The sequence below is a fragment of the Ziziphus jujuba genome, chromosome 4, assembly GCF_031755915.1.
Source record: "Ziziphus jujuba cultivar Dongzao chromosome 4, ASM3175591v1".
Taxonomy (NCBI): Eukaryota; Viridiplantae; Streptophyta; class Magnoliopsida; order Rosales; family Rhamnaceae; genus Ziziphus; species Ziziphus jujuba.
Window position 1 is genome coordinate 4,422,865 of NC_083382.1, and position 15,461 is coordinate 4,438,325.

Genomic DNA, 15,461 nt, shown 5'->3' on the forward strand with positions numbered 1-15,461 from the left:
TATATATATATATATATATATCAAAATTAAAAAAGAATGAATAATATTTTTAACACAAAATGTTATTGTAGAGCACTCAGACAATGTATCAAAATTTTCCGTCCAACAAAAAGAAATGTATTAAATTAGAATCAACCAGAAATTTTTTTTAGATTTGTGTTTACATATAATTAGGGCACATGATACATATGTAAATATACATATGCACACATGTCTCTGGTGTGTATATTACACATATGCAACCCCGAAAGTAAAAGAAAATAGAAACTTTTTGACCATATAATTGCCGCCCCGCCCCACAATATCTATGTTGGAATATAACTTAACATTAGCTCTCTCTTTAAAAAGTTCGAACTAAACTTTCGAAGAGCAAAGCTCAAAACGCCAAAGAATTATTTGTGTCCCACAAAATTATTAGCGAAGCAATATCAAAAGTATTAACATCAACATTTAGGAAGATCTGCTGGTGGAGGAAGCAACTTTTGATTGGGAAAGTTTCCATCCAAGACCAACCACGCCATCTTCAGGCCCCAGCTTGTATGTATCTCAAGGTGGCAATGCATGAACCATATACCTGTTCACATATTTATATAGACACAATGCATTATTATCAACAATATTGTTTTTATCTCTCTAAGACATGTGGTTTGAAGATTAACTTCTATATATAATTCTATAAATCTCTGGGCGAGAAGACAAAGAGATTGAATGGCGCCAAGATATTGATGGCACCAAAATATACTATGGTACATGGGGTGGCCACCCATGATAGCAGTGTTATATATATAAATATATATATGTATGTATATATAGTAATTTTACATTGAGTGATCTTAGGTAGCTTATATGTTGCATGATTGGTGCGCAATTTAGTGTAATATTAATCCATGTGAAAATTATGTCTCTTGATAATGAGAGATTGTCTATGTCAAGCATAAACTAGGCGATTACGACCAATAGAATAAAACTATATATGCATATAAGTTAATTAACCTTAAACTCACCTGGGTTGTCTGCTAGGAACCGAATAGCAACCCACCCACCAGAAGGAACACCTACAGTGTTCCTTTCAATAGGGTCAACCAGGTTGAACTTTGCAGGGTCTTTATTTGGATCAAAATTCCCAAACCCTTGGCCAACAACGAAGAAATTAAATCCATGCAAATGAAGAGGGTGGCTTTCAGCACCAAGAATGCTTGTATCCTGCATGACCAGCTCCACGCTTGTGTTGAATGGAAGAACCACAAGCTTTGTTCCATTGCTTACCATTGTATTGTTAGGTGGTGTTCCTGTATAGTTAAATGGAAACAAAGGACTATTTGGAAAGTTTGGAGAATAAACCCCAAATGATTGTCCAAAGAAATGGCTTTGGAGTAAGGCAGTGTTTGGAAGTGAAAAAGAAATGTTATTTATTGAAGCAGCAAACATTGTTCCGTTAGGCCCTTTGCAGGATTGGTTATGTTGTGTGCATGGATTTGTTCCAAGGCCTAATGTGAAGAAAAAGCGCTTATCAACATTTTTTGGTACATTAGCGGGGAATTGAGCATTGGCTAGGCTACGAAGTTTGGTTGCGAAATTTGTTGCAAATGAAGTGTCATTTAGAGCAGGCAAAATTGGTTTGAAGAGTGGAAGTTTCTTTGTTGTTAGTGTTGAATGAGAGGTTTTGGAAGGGAATTCATATTCTAAGATAGCGGCAACGGTGGAATTGTCAAAGGTTCCAAGGCCCGTCACATAAGGTCTAGCAGTCATGAAGAATGTTGCATTTGGGAAACTGGGTTTGGTTTTGAGAAGAACATTTGTTGTTTGTCCAGGAGTTATGAGAAGGGTATTAGTGTCAAAAGGTTTTACATAAATAGCATCGGCTTCTACCACTTTGAGAGTGTGATTTGCAATGCTAAAGAAGAGCTCGTCGTTGAGTGCCGCGTTGATTAGGCGAAGAAGGTAGGTTTTTCCTGGCTTCACCTTCAGCTTGAATGTATCTACCAAGATTCAATTAAAAACTTACAACACTGTAATTTCTTAAGAGCATTATGTTCAGTCACCATTAATAATCCTAATTATGATATCTTATCAATAACGGTGATAAATAGTATTTTTTTTCTTTTTTTTCTTTTTTCCTCCAAGAAAACAATTGTTAAGCAAAATTGATTACCTTTGGAAGAGCAATTATACAATGGCCCAGGGAGTCCATTGATGGTATAGGCATCAGACACATTTGGGCCTCCACCTGTTTGCAAAGCCTGGCTAATAACTGCCTCAGGATCTACATTCCACCACTCTCCTGCGTGCATATTAATTTAATTTGCTAGCTCGGGAAAAAGAGTGAAAAAGGATAAATAAATTTCATTTTAGCTTGGCAAAGACTATTAAATTACCAAAGATTATAGGTACTTCTTTGTATGGTTTTGCAAATGGATAAGGAACACCAAGCTTGGGAAGAATAATAATAGGACCATAAAGTGTTGATCTTAGCCATGAGATATGGGCATGCCAGAAAAGTGTGCCTCTTTGGCCTATAATGGTGTAATTATAAACATAGCTTCGGCCAGTTTGTATGGGGCATTGGGTCACATATGCAGGTCCATCAGCCCACCCTGTTTGAAGCTGTCTAATTCCATGCCTGTTTTTTCAATTAAAAAAATGAATTATCAAATATTGTTATAAGATAAAATTAATTAATAATCAAATAAATCTAAAACAAAATGAATTACCAATGGATGGAGATGTTATTTGGTACATGGTTAACCACTTTAATAAGCAAACGATCGCCTTCTCTTGCTATAATGCGAGGTCCGGGAAACTGCCCATTTACTGTCACAATGCTTTTTGTATGACAAAGCCTGGTCACATTTTGCAGTTTAATCTGCCAAAAAAAATCCCAAATTAGAAGAAACAGAGAAAGCAATCACAGAATTTGATTCAAGATGGTATATACTATATGACACATACATCAAACCTGTAGTGCCTGGTTATGGTAGCAAAACCAGGCTGAGAAGTGAGAAAACTTGATATGAAAGAGAAGAGAAAGAGTCTGAGGAATGTTGGTGAAGAAAGTAGAAGACAACCCATTTTTTACTGTCTTGGGCTATCTGATTATGGAGAATATATTTAAATTATGGATGAAGATGAAGTAGTAGTAGTTCTTGAGAGTATCTTGATCAAATAAGGTATAAAGGGTGAGTATAAATAGAAAGAAAAAAGGTGTTTGATTTGATAATGTGACAGAAAATGGAAACTTAATTGTTTATATATAGTAAGTAGAAGAGGAACTTGTATATCACTGTTTTCATTTTTAAATAGGACCACTTGTTAGAAGTTAGAACAACTTTAGAGTGGTGTCAAAGACAATCAATATTTCTCTCTTGACCTCCTTTCTTTTCAAGTCAAACCTTTGATATCCTTTTGTGAATAAAAAAAGAAAAAAAGAAAAACGATAGTTTCTAACTTTCTATCTGTAAAATCCTCATGATTTTTAACCTACTTTCATGCTCAACAATCACTGCCTTTTTTTTTTTTTTTTTTCTTTTCAAAAGATAAAAAATTAGAGATAAATGTCTCTACAATTTTCTTTTTGTAAAGAGAAATAAACATTTTTGTTAAAACTTTTGAATTGTTTACTGATATTTTTGAGGGTTTGTTTTGGTATGAATTACCAATAAATTTTATTATGAGTTTCTAAAAGTATATTATTCTTTATCAGAATTATCAGTTTTAAATTATTAGTAAAAATATCTTAATTTTGACGTTAAAAATATCTCTAACGACCATTCGTTCTACCTTACTCTGTCTCTCTCAAATGCTTAATTCTTCAACTTTTCCATGACCAATGAGAATAAATCTCCTTGTTCAGTCATTATCTGTGAGGTTTTATATGATTAGTTTTCTATTCTAAGCCATGGTTGTTAAAAAGATTTAAGAGTTCAAATTAATTCTTTGCTGTCTAAGATGGTACATTTTCCAATAAGGACCTATTGATATTTTTGTCCTATTTTTAATTTCAGAGAAAAGGGCATGTACTAACAGCTACATGGCAACAACTATATGTCTGCAAGCTACTGAAGCATTTTATTCTCAATATTTTTTATTATTAATAACATATATGTACATTTTTAGATTATTTCTGAAAACATAATACATGAATAAGAATTTCTAAATCTCTTCCGCCAAAAGATTATATTAAACGATTCTAAAATAACAATAATGTTATAGCTAGATACTGATTTAATTCCCAACTTTCTTTATTCATTGATAATGCAAATAATACGACAATATTGGTTTAAAAGTTCACTCATTCATGTTAAGTTGATACTATCTTTTAAACAATTTATTCAAAAGCTCTAACTCCTCCAATTTCAAGACAATCCAATTGTATAATATATGACAATACTTGGACTAATTTCAAACGTGTCAATCCCATTAGTCGAAGATACTGATTCAATATCTCTTGGAATTACACAGAACTGAGGAATGCGTGAGGTGCTCTGATTTTCATGATAACAGGGAAACTATACACCAAAATTCAACAATTTTAATGTTTTTTTTTTTATTAGTATTTTTAATTTTTTAAATTTTTTTTAATGTTATTATTAACCAGCAAATTCACAAACCAACTCCAACTCCAACTCCGAGAGCAAAACAAGCCCGCCTACCAATTGAAATGGCTTGGCTACATCAGTTCTTGTGTTGCAGCCTACCACTTTCTGCACCAGCGTAAGGATCAATTATAACGTTTATAACAGCTGGTTTTCTTGCAGAAAAAGACTCGGAAAGTGCAGCCTTGAGTGCTTCAGGTGTTGCGGCTAGATAACCTTTGCCTCCGAAAGCTTCAATTAAAGTGTGATATCCAGCACTAGGTACAAAAGAAGTGGGTGCAGGATCATCTTTGAAAGGACCAGTAATTTCTTCAGGGTTCCTTCGATCACCACCATATACACCACCATTGTTAAAGACGATCACGACCACAGCCAACTGGTACCGAACCAAGGTCTACAAGATTCAAGAAAATGTGTTAAACACACAAATTCTTTGTATTGAGAAGTTCATTAGAAAGCTGCTAGAGATGTGATATCTTATTGGGAAATTCTTTGTATTGAGAAAGTTCATGACAGAGCTGTAAGAATATGATATCTTATAGGGAAAAATCCCAAATGAATGATACATGCATAGACAACTTTAAGCAGCACAAAGAAATACTTAAAAAGGGGTTTTTAGTAGAGACAGAAGCATGTGAACTAGCAATCATGGAAAGCAACCAAACCTCAAAACAAAATAGCTAGCACATGTTGAAAAGCATCATATCAAACAACAGAGGTAAAGAGGAAAGGACAAAGCAAGCCAGTAAGGATATCCATTTCAAGTTTCTTTATATCTTTTTCTATTTCAGAATTCATAAGCAACCAAATCCTTCTCATCAACTTTGGACTCAGAAAAAGGCTTTAAATCTTACATCATAATAAGTATCAACCATTTATAGGTGCTGTGTGACATGGCTTTTATGACATACACTTTCTGTTAAAGATGATAAAGAAGAATCTTCAATGGGACCTTAATAAGGATTTTACATGTCAACTCTTACCATGAATAAGCATATACAAATCAAGGCAAAACTTTTAATCTAAAGCAAACACCTCATAATATCAATTCTTCCTTAGCGTACTTTCACAAGGCACCTAATACATAGTTGAAGTCATATTAAGTTGTTGATATAGAAAAGAAATTGAGTCCTTCAAAGACAATACTTATGCCACAATTTCAATTGCTGTCTATAAGATGTCTAAACTACTTTAGATTTAAATGACATCAGAGTTACTGATCAAAGAATGAATAAAGCTTACTTTATGTGAGACAGAAAATAAGCCGCCTAAGCTATTCCATAACATCCTACATCTAAGATTAAATAACGAATCTTACTAAGGCGATATATGATTGAGTGATAAACATGAAAATCTTGTGATCCCACTAGTTCTGACACCAAAGAAGGAAGTAGTTTGAAAAGAAACATACACAAGTTAGATATTATCCCAGTTTTGCAGCCAGACAATCTAGACTTGACAAGAAAACAGAGAATACAAGCAAAGGCCATCTTGCAAAATATTTGCGAGAAGTTCAGAATCCTATTTCCATCTCTATGACAAATGGATGCAAAACAAAGTACATATCTTTTGAAAGTCAAGCAAGCCTCTCCAATCTGCTGGAAAGCACATTTCCCATTTAAAATCAGAACAGAAACACACAAACTATAGCAGCAACAGAAGTTCATTTACCTAAGGAAACTATTTCGGTAAAATACACATTATTTTCAATTAGTCGATGCATTAGCAAACAAGCTTTTTCTTACGCATTGACAAATAAATCAAACATACCTCAACTTCCATTGCGCTGAAACCAAATCCAGAATCCCCTTCAACCGAGACAACAAGCCGATCAGGAGAAGCCACGGCAGCTGCAATGCAGTAACCCAGACCAACCCCCATTGTTCCCCAAGTCCCTGCATCCAATCTCGTCCTCGGCTCCGTCTGAACCAACACAGCTCGACCAATATCCATGGTGTTTGCCCCCTCGGAAACCAATATAGGAGCAGGGCTTCCCACCCCAAGAATTGCATCTCTAATAATCCTCATTGGAGTGAAGAAGTTAAAAGGCACAACATCCTTAGCCAACTGAGCCTCCATCCTCGAAACATTATCTTTGCTCTTCTTCCATAAGGATTCCACCCATGGATGAGACTTGGAAAAACAAAATGGGTCGTCCTTAATCTCCTTATTGATCAATTCCAAAACCCTTTTAGCATCTCCAACCAAACCCAAATGGGGTTTCCTCAACTCAATCTCTTCCTTAGAAATATCAACCAGAATGAACTTCACGTCCTTAGACCACTTGGGCGGCTCGCCGAAGTGCAACAGCCAATTAAGCCGGGCACCAACAACGAGTGCCACATCACATTTTCCGATAGCCAGCGACCTCGCTGCCGTCGCCGCCAGCTCATGGGTATCCGGCAACAATCCCTTACCCATTGGAGTAGGCAAAAATGGGATTCCAGTTTTCTCCACCAGGTTCTTCAACGCATTCTCAGCTCTTGCAAAAGCAGCTCCTTTCCCAAACACAATCAGAGGCCTCTCCGCATTTCGAAGCAACGAAACCGCCTTCTCGATGTCCGAATTCGAAACGCTATCGGTCACTTCCTTCTTCTTCTTCTCAAAATTCTCAGCCAAAGCTTCCAACAATTTCTCAGCTTCTGACTGATGGATAGTCTGGTGCAACACATCAGAAGGAAGATCCAAATAGCAAGCGCCCGGCCGACCAGAAACGGCGCGATCAATGACCCGGAACACGCAATCCGGTATTTCCCTAATGTCTTTGGCTTTTACTGACAATTTAGAGAAGGGTTTTACAGCCTCAATCTGATCAAGCTCTTGGAAGTCTCCACGGCCAAAGTCTTTTTGATCGCAGGACCCGGAGATCATGATCAATGGCCAAGCGTTGGCCATGGCGTTCGACATACCGGCGAGCCCATGGACGCAGCCAGGACCAGAGACTGTGAGTAAGACACCCGGACGGCCGGTGAGATACCCATATGCAGAGGCGGCATATCCGGCGGATTGCTCATTGTGAAAGGCGATAAACCGGACGCCAAGAGAGACAGCACGGTTCGCCAAAGAGGTGACCGGAATACCCACTACGCCGAACATGCGGTCGATGCCGAATCGAGCCAGGGCCTTGGCAGCCAGGACGTTGCCATCTATTAAGAGTTCCGAAATGGCGGTTTTAGTGTCTGAGTCCGCCATTGAAGAAGTAGAAGAAGAAGAAGAAGAAGAAGGTAAAGAGATGAGAACGAAGTTGACGTGTTTGTGGAAATGAGCGTGAGAGAGAGAGAGATGTGGGTTATTTATAAGTTGTTTGAATGACGGTGGTGCCCTCCGTTTCAGGAGAAAAATACGGAGAATTTCAGAGAGTTATCATCTGAGGGAGGCGACGGCGGCGTTTTGGAGTAGAAGCAGTAGTAGGCAGAGGAAGCAAAATTGATGAGAAATTGTTGCAGGAATGGAAGTGAAGTTGGTGGCTTTCGTTCTTTTCTGCTTGGGTGGTTCATTTTTCGATCAGAGCCGCCGACATGTCTTATCTGTCTGTCACTCAAAAAGTGCCTCGTTTGTTATCTCCAAATTAAGAAACTACATAATATTCATGCCTTTTTTTTTTTTTTAAGGGTTAATTGCATCCCTTTATTATTTTTATTTGATAAACTATATTTTATTTAAAAAAAAAAAAAAAAAAAAGAGGAAAAGGAATATCAACTTAGCCTTTAATATTCCTCCAACAAACTCAACCCGCATTCCTACTATACCTATTAGAAAATAACTCTAGTTGTTTTTTTCTTCTTTTTGACGAATAAAAGATAACTATAAATTGATCATGTTCATTATGGTTTTCTTTCATATATATCTATATATATATGGGGAGGTGTATAAAGTTGAAATGCTTGGCAAATAGAACCACCCTTAGGAAACAAAAAAGTTGGGTTTGTTGGATGGGCTTTTAAAGCTCAAAAGCCCAAAAGGAAGAAACTGGATTGAGAAAGCGGAGAAGGTAGGTTAGCGAGCGAACTGTGAGGAGGTAATTTCGTGAAAAGACCGCACCAGTACCAGCGGAAGCAGCAGCGATGATAAAGCGGCGATTCTACAGGGAAGAACACGGCGACCGGAATGAGGAAGCCTCCGATTCATCTTCTTCTTCCTACTCCGAAACAGAAATACAAGAATCCGAAGAAGATGTAGAAGATGAAGTTTCCCTTCCACAAGTTCAAGAGGAAGGCCAATCTTGCTCCACCTCTTCTGGGTATGAGAGTGAGGACAGCTCAGGAAATGAGATTGATGAGAACGCCTCTGATACAGGTGGGTTTTATTTATTTTTCCTTCTTTCTTTGGATATGGACTGGAATTAATTGTCTGACATTTGGGATTATAGCCTTTTTTTGTTTTCATTTTTAATTCTTGGGTCTTTGTTTGAATTGCTCACTGTCAAAAAAAAAAAAAAAAAACTATGCTTTTTTCAATTTTAGATGGCACACTACATGTTGCATTGCTTATAAAGCTAGATGAAACAAGGGGTTGTGGTCTTTGGGTGGTGGGTTGTGGAAAAGTTGTCCCAAAATGCCTTGAAATCACATTAGCTAGAGCAATCTTAGGTGGGTTTTTCATGGGGGGTTCAATGATAGGTGAAGGTGTTGAATTTATAGAATTTGGGTGCCATATTCACTTGTTCTGTATGCTATCTGATTGCTACTCTTTCATTAGCTGCCTAAACTATGGATTTTGGTTAGTTTCGGTTGTTTGAGTAAATTAGCCTTTTGTGGGTTAAAATCATTTAATTATCCAAAATTTAAGACTAAAGTTTCTTGTTGAATTAAAATATTTGTGTTATGTTCTTTTACCTTTGTCTAATAACCGTAATTGTAAAAGAATTTAAAACAGATTATTATGAATTTCATTGGATAATTCACAGAAGGTGTTATAATGAATGTATTTATCAATATCCTGGTGATGAACGTAGGTTATTAGAAGATTAGATGGTTTTAACAGACGTGGTAGGTTAATTGATACAAATAAGAAAACCTGATTTTTCCATGATTATATGGTCGTGGATTGTTCCTTTTTTTATTTTTTATTTATTTTTTTGTTTTGTTCTGTAGAGGAGATTAATATTGAGAGTGAGAGAAGAGAAGTGGTTGAGTTGAGAAATACAAAATGTTACTAACTGCTACAAAGTAGTTAGCTTGTTAATTTTTTTTTTAATGCCGTTTCGAATAGTAGTTAGTTAGTTAATGGTAGTTGGTTATAGAAACACAAAATGTTACTAACTACTACAATTTTTTAGTAGCAATCTTATCTTAAGATGGCATCAAAAAAACTAACAACTATTTAAAAATGGTATTAAAAAAAAAAAAAATCTTAAATACATTCCTAAGAGCCCCAGTAAATGCTTTAATTCTTGTAAGTTATAACTTTTACCAGACTTGACGAGTTCAAAAATACTCACTAAGTTGAGGTTTGCAAGAATGTTTTCCTGAATCTTTGACATAATTTTGTAATGTCAGGTCTACTAACAAATGAAGATGATACTGGAACTGCAAATGGGAGACAAATTTTTCTTGAGGATCAGTTCTCTGCAAAACGTGATTCAGAATTACTGAAGAAACAGTCAAACGTCTTGGAAGCTGATGAATTAGTGGCAGGAGAATTTCCAGCCTGCATCCTGAAGTGCAAGTCAGTTTATAAGTGTAGGATATGTCCTAGAATAGTCTGTTTGAATGAGGAGAGTTTGAGGACTCATCTTCAATCCAAGGTAAAGCATGTGACCTATTTCAGACTCTTTGGAAATAAACTGTGATCAACAATTCCATATTCTAGCTTTTTTTATCATGAGTAATGCAAATCCTTTTTCCTTCCTTTCATCTTCACTTGAAGCGTTAGAATTTTTTTTTTTTTTTTTTTTGGTCCTTTTGATTTGGAACTTCATGAATGTGATGTTATTAAGGCCTTGCATTTGTGACTGAATATAAATAACCTTACTGTTATTGCAGAGGCATTCTCGTTCAGAGAAATTACTAAACGATGGTAGGCTGAAGGCTATGCTTAACAGTGATGGGGAAATGGACCATGATGAGACACCTGCGAAGCAGCACGCTAAAATTGCTGCTCTCGCACAGGTTGGTCTTATATACTTTGGAACCCTCTGGAAAGAACAGCCAACAGGGGATCTGGTGTGTGTGCGTATAATTAACTGATCTACTTGCTAATATTGTTCCAGGATAACCCAAAACAGAAAAGAGGAGGTAGGCAACGACAACATTCACGAAGACAGATGTTAAGAAAGAAAGTACGTAAACATCAAGCCATCATGATTCCATGTAGTTATAAATTTGAAGGTTATGTTTGTTAAGTTCATTTTTGATATGCAGGATAAGAAGAATGAATCTAATGAGGGGAAAATGAGGCAATCGAAAGAGAACCCTGCCAAGAAGAGGCGTAAATCGGAGAACTGAAGAATGTATTTCAAGTATGCTGGAGAACAAGAATATAACAGCTGTGAGTAATGAAACAAAATGAAGTATTTTCAGACTCGTAGAAAGATATGACATTTTACAAGGCTTTTTAGCACTTGATGTGGTGTGGTCAACTGAATATGGGTGGCTCTCTTTTATAATTTTGTAAGTTTTGTGATCTCTCTCAAATGGGGGGTTGGTTCACTCTTTTGTTGGATCCTGCTCTCTACTGTTTTGACTTTTGAGAGAAGTGGTATTTTTGGTATTTAATTCCAAAAATTTTTTATACCAGAAAATCAAGTCCATAAGACGTTATATGCCTCAAAATATCAGATTGACTTGTTCAAGTGGACTATGCGTGGTAAAAAAGAATTGGATAAAATTATATATACATCTTTCACGTGCTCTGTTTGATGATATACATGAAAAAGATTTAAAATATTACGTGTACTTATGTTTCTCACTAAGTAATACAATAGAAAATAAAGAAACCAAATGGGAAGATTATCTTATCATTTCACATTCACTAGGTTTTAACTAGATGGCAAATGCTGTGGCCTTGTTCTGTTTTGGATTGTAGTTTTATCCACATCTTATCCGTTATTGGATGTGTATGATAACAACTTTTTATTTTCCAAAAAACAAAAATACCCACTTCTTTTTCAGAATAATAGGCAGACGAAAGAAAAAAAATAAAAGTAAAAAACGAGAGAAGCATATTCCTCCATTCTTTCAGCTGTGTTGGTTGCAATAATTTATCGTATTATTTTAGTTACTTTTTTTTTTTAATCATATATTATTAGTTTAATCACTTATCACCATCCCAATATAACCAACACGATCCAGCAATCAACAAGTTTTATTCCCCTTTTACCAAAAAAACAAATAAGTTTTATCCCCCAAAAGAAAAACACTGCGCATCTCAAGTATAACTATAGTTTTGAATCATCCAAAAAAACTTGAAAAGATAAGATCAGGTATTCGTATATGAGTGCCTGAAATGTCTAAAAACCAGTTTTAAAACAATATTTCTTAAACTTTTGTAAAGAGTTTACTGCCTAGCCTGAATAACTCGCCCGTTTTGAATTAGATGGTTTAACTACGTAATAGGTACACTAGCAGCGTCCATCGAGGAGACCACAATTCATCATGGAGGTTATATTTTAACCAAATATTAGCTGTTTTTCCTTTTTCACACAATTTCAACTCCATTAATTAAGTCCTTGTCAAAGAAAACCCAGAATGCTATATTAATACTCACAAGTTTATGGTCAACAGCTAACAAGATTGAAATTTATCCAATAATCACAACTTTTGGAAATTCTGTTCAGATACTAATATGAACTCAGACCACTATACTCTTGTCACAAGTTTATGGTTGGGGGTAAAAGCTAACCAGAACTTTTGGAAATTCTGTTCAGAGTACAAATTTCTAAATTCACAGAAGATGTCTTCTAACAACAAAAGATTATAAAACTACAGAGTAGGTCAACTATGGCTTCCTCAATCAATGCTCCCATAGCTTCATAGGAATACAAAACTCCAAACCCCCTAAATGGTTTTTGAGCATCGCCAGGTGCCAAAATTACTTTCAAGCAGTTGGTGAAACAAGGTGAATATGAGAAGCACAATATGTACCTTGAATGAAAACTTAATGTCAGAAAGCTGAAAAATGCTCCTACGATTCCAAAATCTAGGGCCCCTGCTGCTCGTTATTATGTTCAGGTTGTGCAGCCAATTCTACATTTCCTTCTGTCCCGGCAGGTTGATCAGGTGGAGGAGGTTGTTCACCACTCTCACTGTTCTCTGGGTGAAAATTGATGGGGAACTTCGTAACCCTGGGTTTATCACATAAAATGTTTCTTTGAACCCTATCAATGATGACTTTTGGGGGAGGTTCTTCTCTCAGCTGCTCATCATCATAATCATTGTTCACATAGTAGCCCACTCTGACAAATTCCTGACCAAGATAAGAGCAGGTCAACAGAAGCACTGTTACACCAATAATGTCTTCTTCACGAATCTTAGATGGATCTGGAGGGTCTGCCTACAAAATATCCAACAAAATATTATTAGAGCTGAAATTGCGTGCAAATGGAATGTCCAAGAGAATTAATCAAGGTACCTGTAATACAAAACGATAGTTTCCAACATTCACGGGCCCAACAAGTACACTCTCCAATAGTTGGTCATAAGTCTCATCCTCAGCAGATCCCACATAGATGAGCTTCCATTCCAAATCTACACTAGGATGAAATAATGCTTACTGTTACTATTAAACTTGACATCACTTCATAAGGCAACAATTAAGGCCAAAGAAAGAGCAGGTAAAACAGGATGGATGGATGGACCATACCAAACAGATCAAATTTTATTAAAGCAAGAAGTAATGTTTGTAGATGAGATGTTAAGCACAAGCTCAACCAAAACCTAGTAACAAAAAAAAAAATTCAATTGAGGGATATTGGAACAAATGATAACAGAAATTATCAAGAAACTGATAGCACTTTATTCCAAGAGCATATGCACTTCAAAATTAATATTGAAGATTATCACATTCCACTTTCTTGTTGACAGCAAATCTAAGCTTCAAAGACATAACCTCTATGATCCCACTGTTAGCTTCCACACATCCATCCGAACTAAGCAAGAGAATGCATATAACTTAGTAAATGGTTTGTTGTTAATCATCAAGGCCCTAAAAGGTGAGTATTATATAACAACTACTTGCACATATGTCAAACTGGGTAATAAGTCAGGCATGGCCAGTTTACTGGGGATTGAGTAAATGTGAAGAATGAAAACTAAAAGAACTTGCAATTAACAATTCGAAGCTGCATGAGCATGAACCATCTTGGTGTCAAATTGGCATGTTCACATAACTCACTAATTTTCTACTCTCAATTCCGTCAGGTCTCACCAATACCACCACTTTCATCCACGACTAACATTCCATGCCATTTGTCAAGAAACCGGAAATCCTATATTTAATTTACAAGCTCAGTCTGTTTTCAATTATGGTCGATTTTGCAAGTAATTATTTAGTCAGATAGGAATTGATACTAGAAGTTTCAGCATACTGAGTCTGATAATTGCTGCTCGTGGCTAATATAAAAACCGGGAACTCTTCCTTCTTATCATTGTTTTTCTTTAAAAAAATTCTAAGGTTCTAAATTCCAGGACTGCAAACACATATGAAACAAGCATTTGAAAAGATATCAAATAACAAACTTAAAAGTTAACCAGGCACTAAGAGGCTTCTTTGATCCCCACCGGTTTTCCTCGCCTTGTAAAGGCAAGACTTCCCAAGATACAGGATTACCAATTCTACAATTAAGTTGTACAAATACACAAGTCATATTCTTCAAATTCCCTCAAAATTTGATTACTAGAATACATTCAAAAAGTAGACTTTCATCCTGCAATATGGTTGAACTAACTTTTCAATAGGTTCAGAAAAACAAATAAACAACGAGAATCGGTTCTTTCTTCAACTCCAACATGCCACATGAGCAAAATTTATTCCTATAATGTAAAAAGGTCACTGTAGTCTACTGTGCATAGTAAGAGAGTTGTGAAAATTTCAAAAACTACCAAAACCAAAAAAGCACAATTCATAAACCCAATGTACAATTTTCTACACACAAATACAATAACTTTCGCAATTGAAAACCACATTACCGCACAAATGAACCCTAAATCCTATTTCTGGCAGCAAAACACACAAAATTGAGTCATTAACAAGCAGTTAACATTCGCCTCAGCAAGAAGAAAGTGAAATTCACTTGGTTTCTTCTCTGTTCTTAAATTTTCACATAACCATGGCTAATTGAAATCCATCTGAATTTTCAAAAGCTAATCAAATATACACGAAAAAGAAAGTAAAAAAGACCCAAAAAAATAATAAGAAAAATAAAAAAGAAAAGAATACCATCTTTGAGGGGAGTCAAACACTCGTAGGAAATCTCGAACTGGAAAGGGGTCAAAAACGACGCCGGATTATCAAGAACCGTCACGTTCGTGATGCTTACCGCACTCATTGTTTTGAAATTGAAGAAGAAGAAGAAGAAGAAAACGCTGTGCTCGCATAGAGTTCCTGGAACGGACAGATCGAAACCCTAGTTTCCAGAACCTTCATCGGTTACCAAGAGTCCTCTAGAATACCCAAATTTTACAACCACCTTGAAATTACTCCGAAACGAAAACGAACTCACCGAAAATAAGTGTTTTCCGAAAACGATTTTCTGTTAATTTTTATTTTTCAACCTACTCAAAGGGAAAATAAAGTAAAATAAAAATAATGAAATTAAAAAAATTTTCCGTTCCGGTTTAGGTTACCGGGAATTACACGGAATGTTACCGGCTTTAGCCGGTTGAGAGATTTGGCGGGAGTTTTGGAAGGCACGAAAACGGTCGGTTTATT

The 15,461-nt window shown here is 36.0% G+C and overlaps 4 protein-coding genes across 4 annotated transcripts; 1 reads left to right on the forward strand and 3 right to left on the reverse strand.

The window, feature by feature from the left end:
* Window positions 1-113: 113 nt before the first annotated feature.
* On the reverse strand, window positions 114-4,069 carry LOC107406713 (laccase-17). Its single transcript, XM_048471470.2, has 6 exons — window positions 2,950-4,069; window positions 2,712-2,863; window positions 2,376-2,620; window positions 2,153-2,281; window positions 1,005-1,979; window positions 114-574 (listed from the first exon to the last, which is right to left on the reverse strand). The coding sequence occupies exons 1-6, from the start codon at window positions 3,067-3,069 to the stop codon at window positions 444-446; spliced, it is 1,752 nt and encodes a 583-aa protein (XP_048327427.2). The 5' UTR covers window positions 3,070-4,069; the 3' UTR covers window positions 114-443.
* Window positions 4,070-4,393: 324 nt separating this feature from the next.
* Window positions 4,394-8,178, reverse strand: LOC107409054 (2-hydroxyacyl-CoA lyase). The gene is made up of 2 exons (XM_016016484.4): window positions 6,363-8,178; window positions 4,394-4,986 (listed from the first exon to the last, which is right to left on the reverse strand). Exons 1-2 carry the CDS (start codon window positions 7,782-7,784, stop codon window positions 4,672-4,674), a joined length of 1,737 nt encoding a protein of 578 aa, XP_015871970.3. The 5' UTR covers window positions 7,785-8,178; the 3' UTR covers window positions 4,394-4,671.
* A 340-nt stretch (window positions 8,179-8,518) lies between these two features.
* Window positions 8,519-11,334, forward strand: LOC125421830 (uncharacterized). The gene is made up of 5 exons (XM_048471471.2): window positions 8,519-8,888; window positions 10,091-10,338; window positions 10,577-10,702; window positions 10,804-10,872; window positions 10,955-11,334. The coding sequence occupies exons 1-5, from the start codon at window positions 8,657-8,659 to the stop codon at window positions 11,036-11,038; spliced, it is 759 nt and encodes a 252-aa protein (XP_048327428.2). The 5' UTR covers window positions 8,519-8,656; the 3' UTR covers window positions 11,039-11,334.
* A 919-nt stretch (window positions 11,335-12,253) lies between these two features.
* LOC107409220 (histone chaperone ASF1B) lies at window positions 12,254-15,322 on the reverse strand. Its single transcript, XM_048472863.2, has 3 exons — window positions 14,970-15,322; window positions 13,164-13,279; window positions 12,254-13,085 (listed from the first exon to the last, which is right to left on the reverse strand). The coding sequence occupies exons 1-3, from the start codon at window positions 15,076-15,078 to the stop codon at window positions 12,732-12,734; spliced, it is 579 nt and encodes a 192-aa protein (XP_048328820.2). The 5' UTR covers window positions 15,079-15,322; the 3' UTR covers window positions 12,254-12,731.
* Between the last annotated feature and the right edge of the window lie 139 nt (window positions 15,323-15,461).

Bases quoted from the DNA above. Each gene is read 5' to 3' on its own strand.
- LOC107406713 (XM_048471470.2), bottom strand. From the start codon at position 3,069: ATGGGTTGTCTTCTACTTTCTTCACCAACATTCCTCAGACTCTTTCTC. The intron at 2,864-2,949 runs GTATGTGTCATA...TTTTTTTGGCAG, and splicing joins CCAGGCACTACAGGTTTGAT to ATTAAACTGCAAAATGTGAC. The intron at 2,621-2,711 runs GTAATTCATTTT...TTGAAAAAACAG, and splicing joins AATAACATCTCCATCCATTG to GCATGGAATTAGACAGCTTC.
- LOC107409054 (XM_016016484.4), bottom strand. From the start codon at position 7,784: ATGGCGGACTCAGACACTAAAACCGCCATTTCGGAACTCTTAATAGAT. The intron at 4,987-6,362 runs GTATGTTTGATT...TGAATCTTGTAG, and splicing joins TCAGCGCAATGGAAGTTGAG to ACCTTGGTTCGGTACCAGTT.
- LOC125421830 (XM_048471471.2), top strand. From the start codon at position 8,657: ATGATAAAGCGGCGATTCTACAGGGAAGAACACGGCGACCGGAATGAG. The intron at 10,339-10,576 runs GTAAAGCATGTG...CTGTTATTGCAG, and splicing joins GGACTCATCTTCAATCCAAG to AGGCATTCTCGTTCAGAGAA. The intron at 10,703-10,803 runs GTTGGTCTTATA...ATATTGTTCCAG, and splicing joins AAATTGCTGCTCTCGCACAG to GATAACCCAAAACAGAAAAG.
- LOC107409220 (XM_048472863.2), bottom strand. From the start codon at position 15,078: ATGAGTGCGGTAAGCATCACGAACGTGACGGTTCTTGATAATCCGGCG. The intron at 13,280-14,969 runs GTATTCTTTTCT...ATCCTAGTGTAG, and splicing joins TTTGACTCCCCTCAAAGATG to ATTTGGAATGGAAGCTCATC. The intron at 13,086-13,163 runs GTACCTTGATTA...GATATTTTGTAG, and splicing joins ACTATCGTTTTGTATTACAG to GCAGACCCTCCAGATCCATC.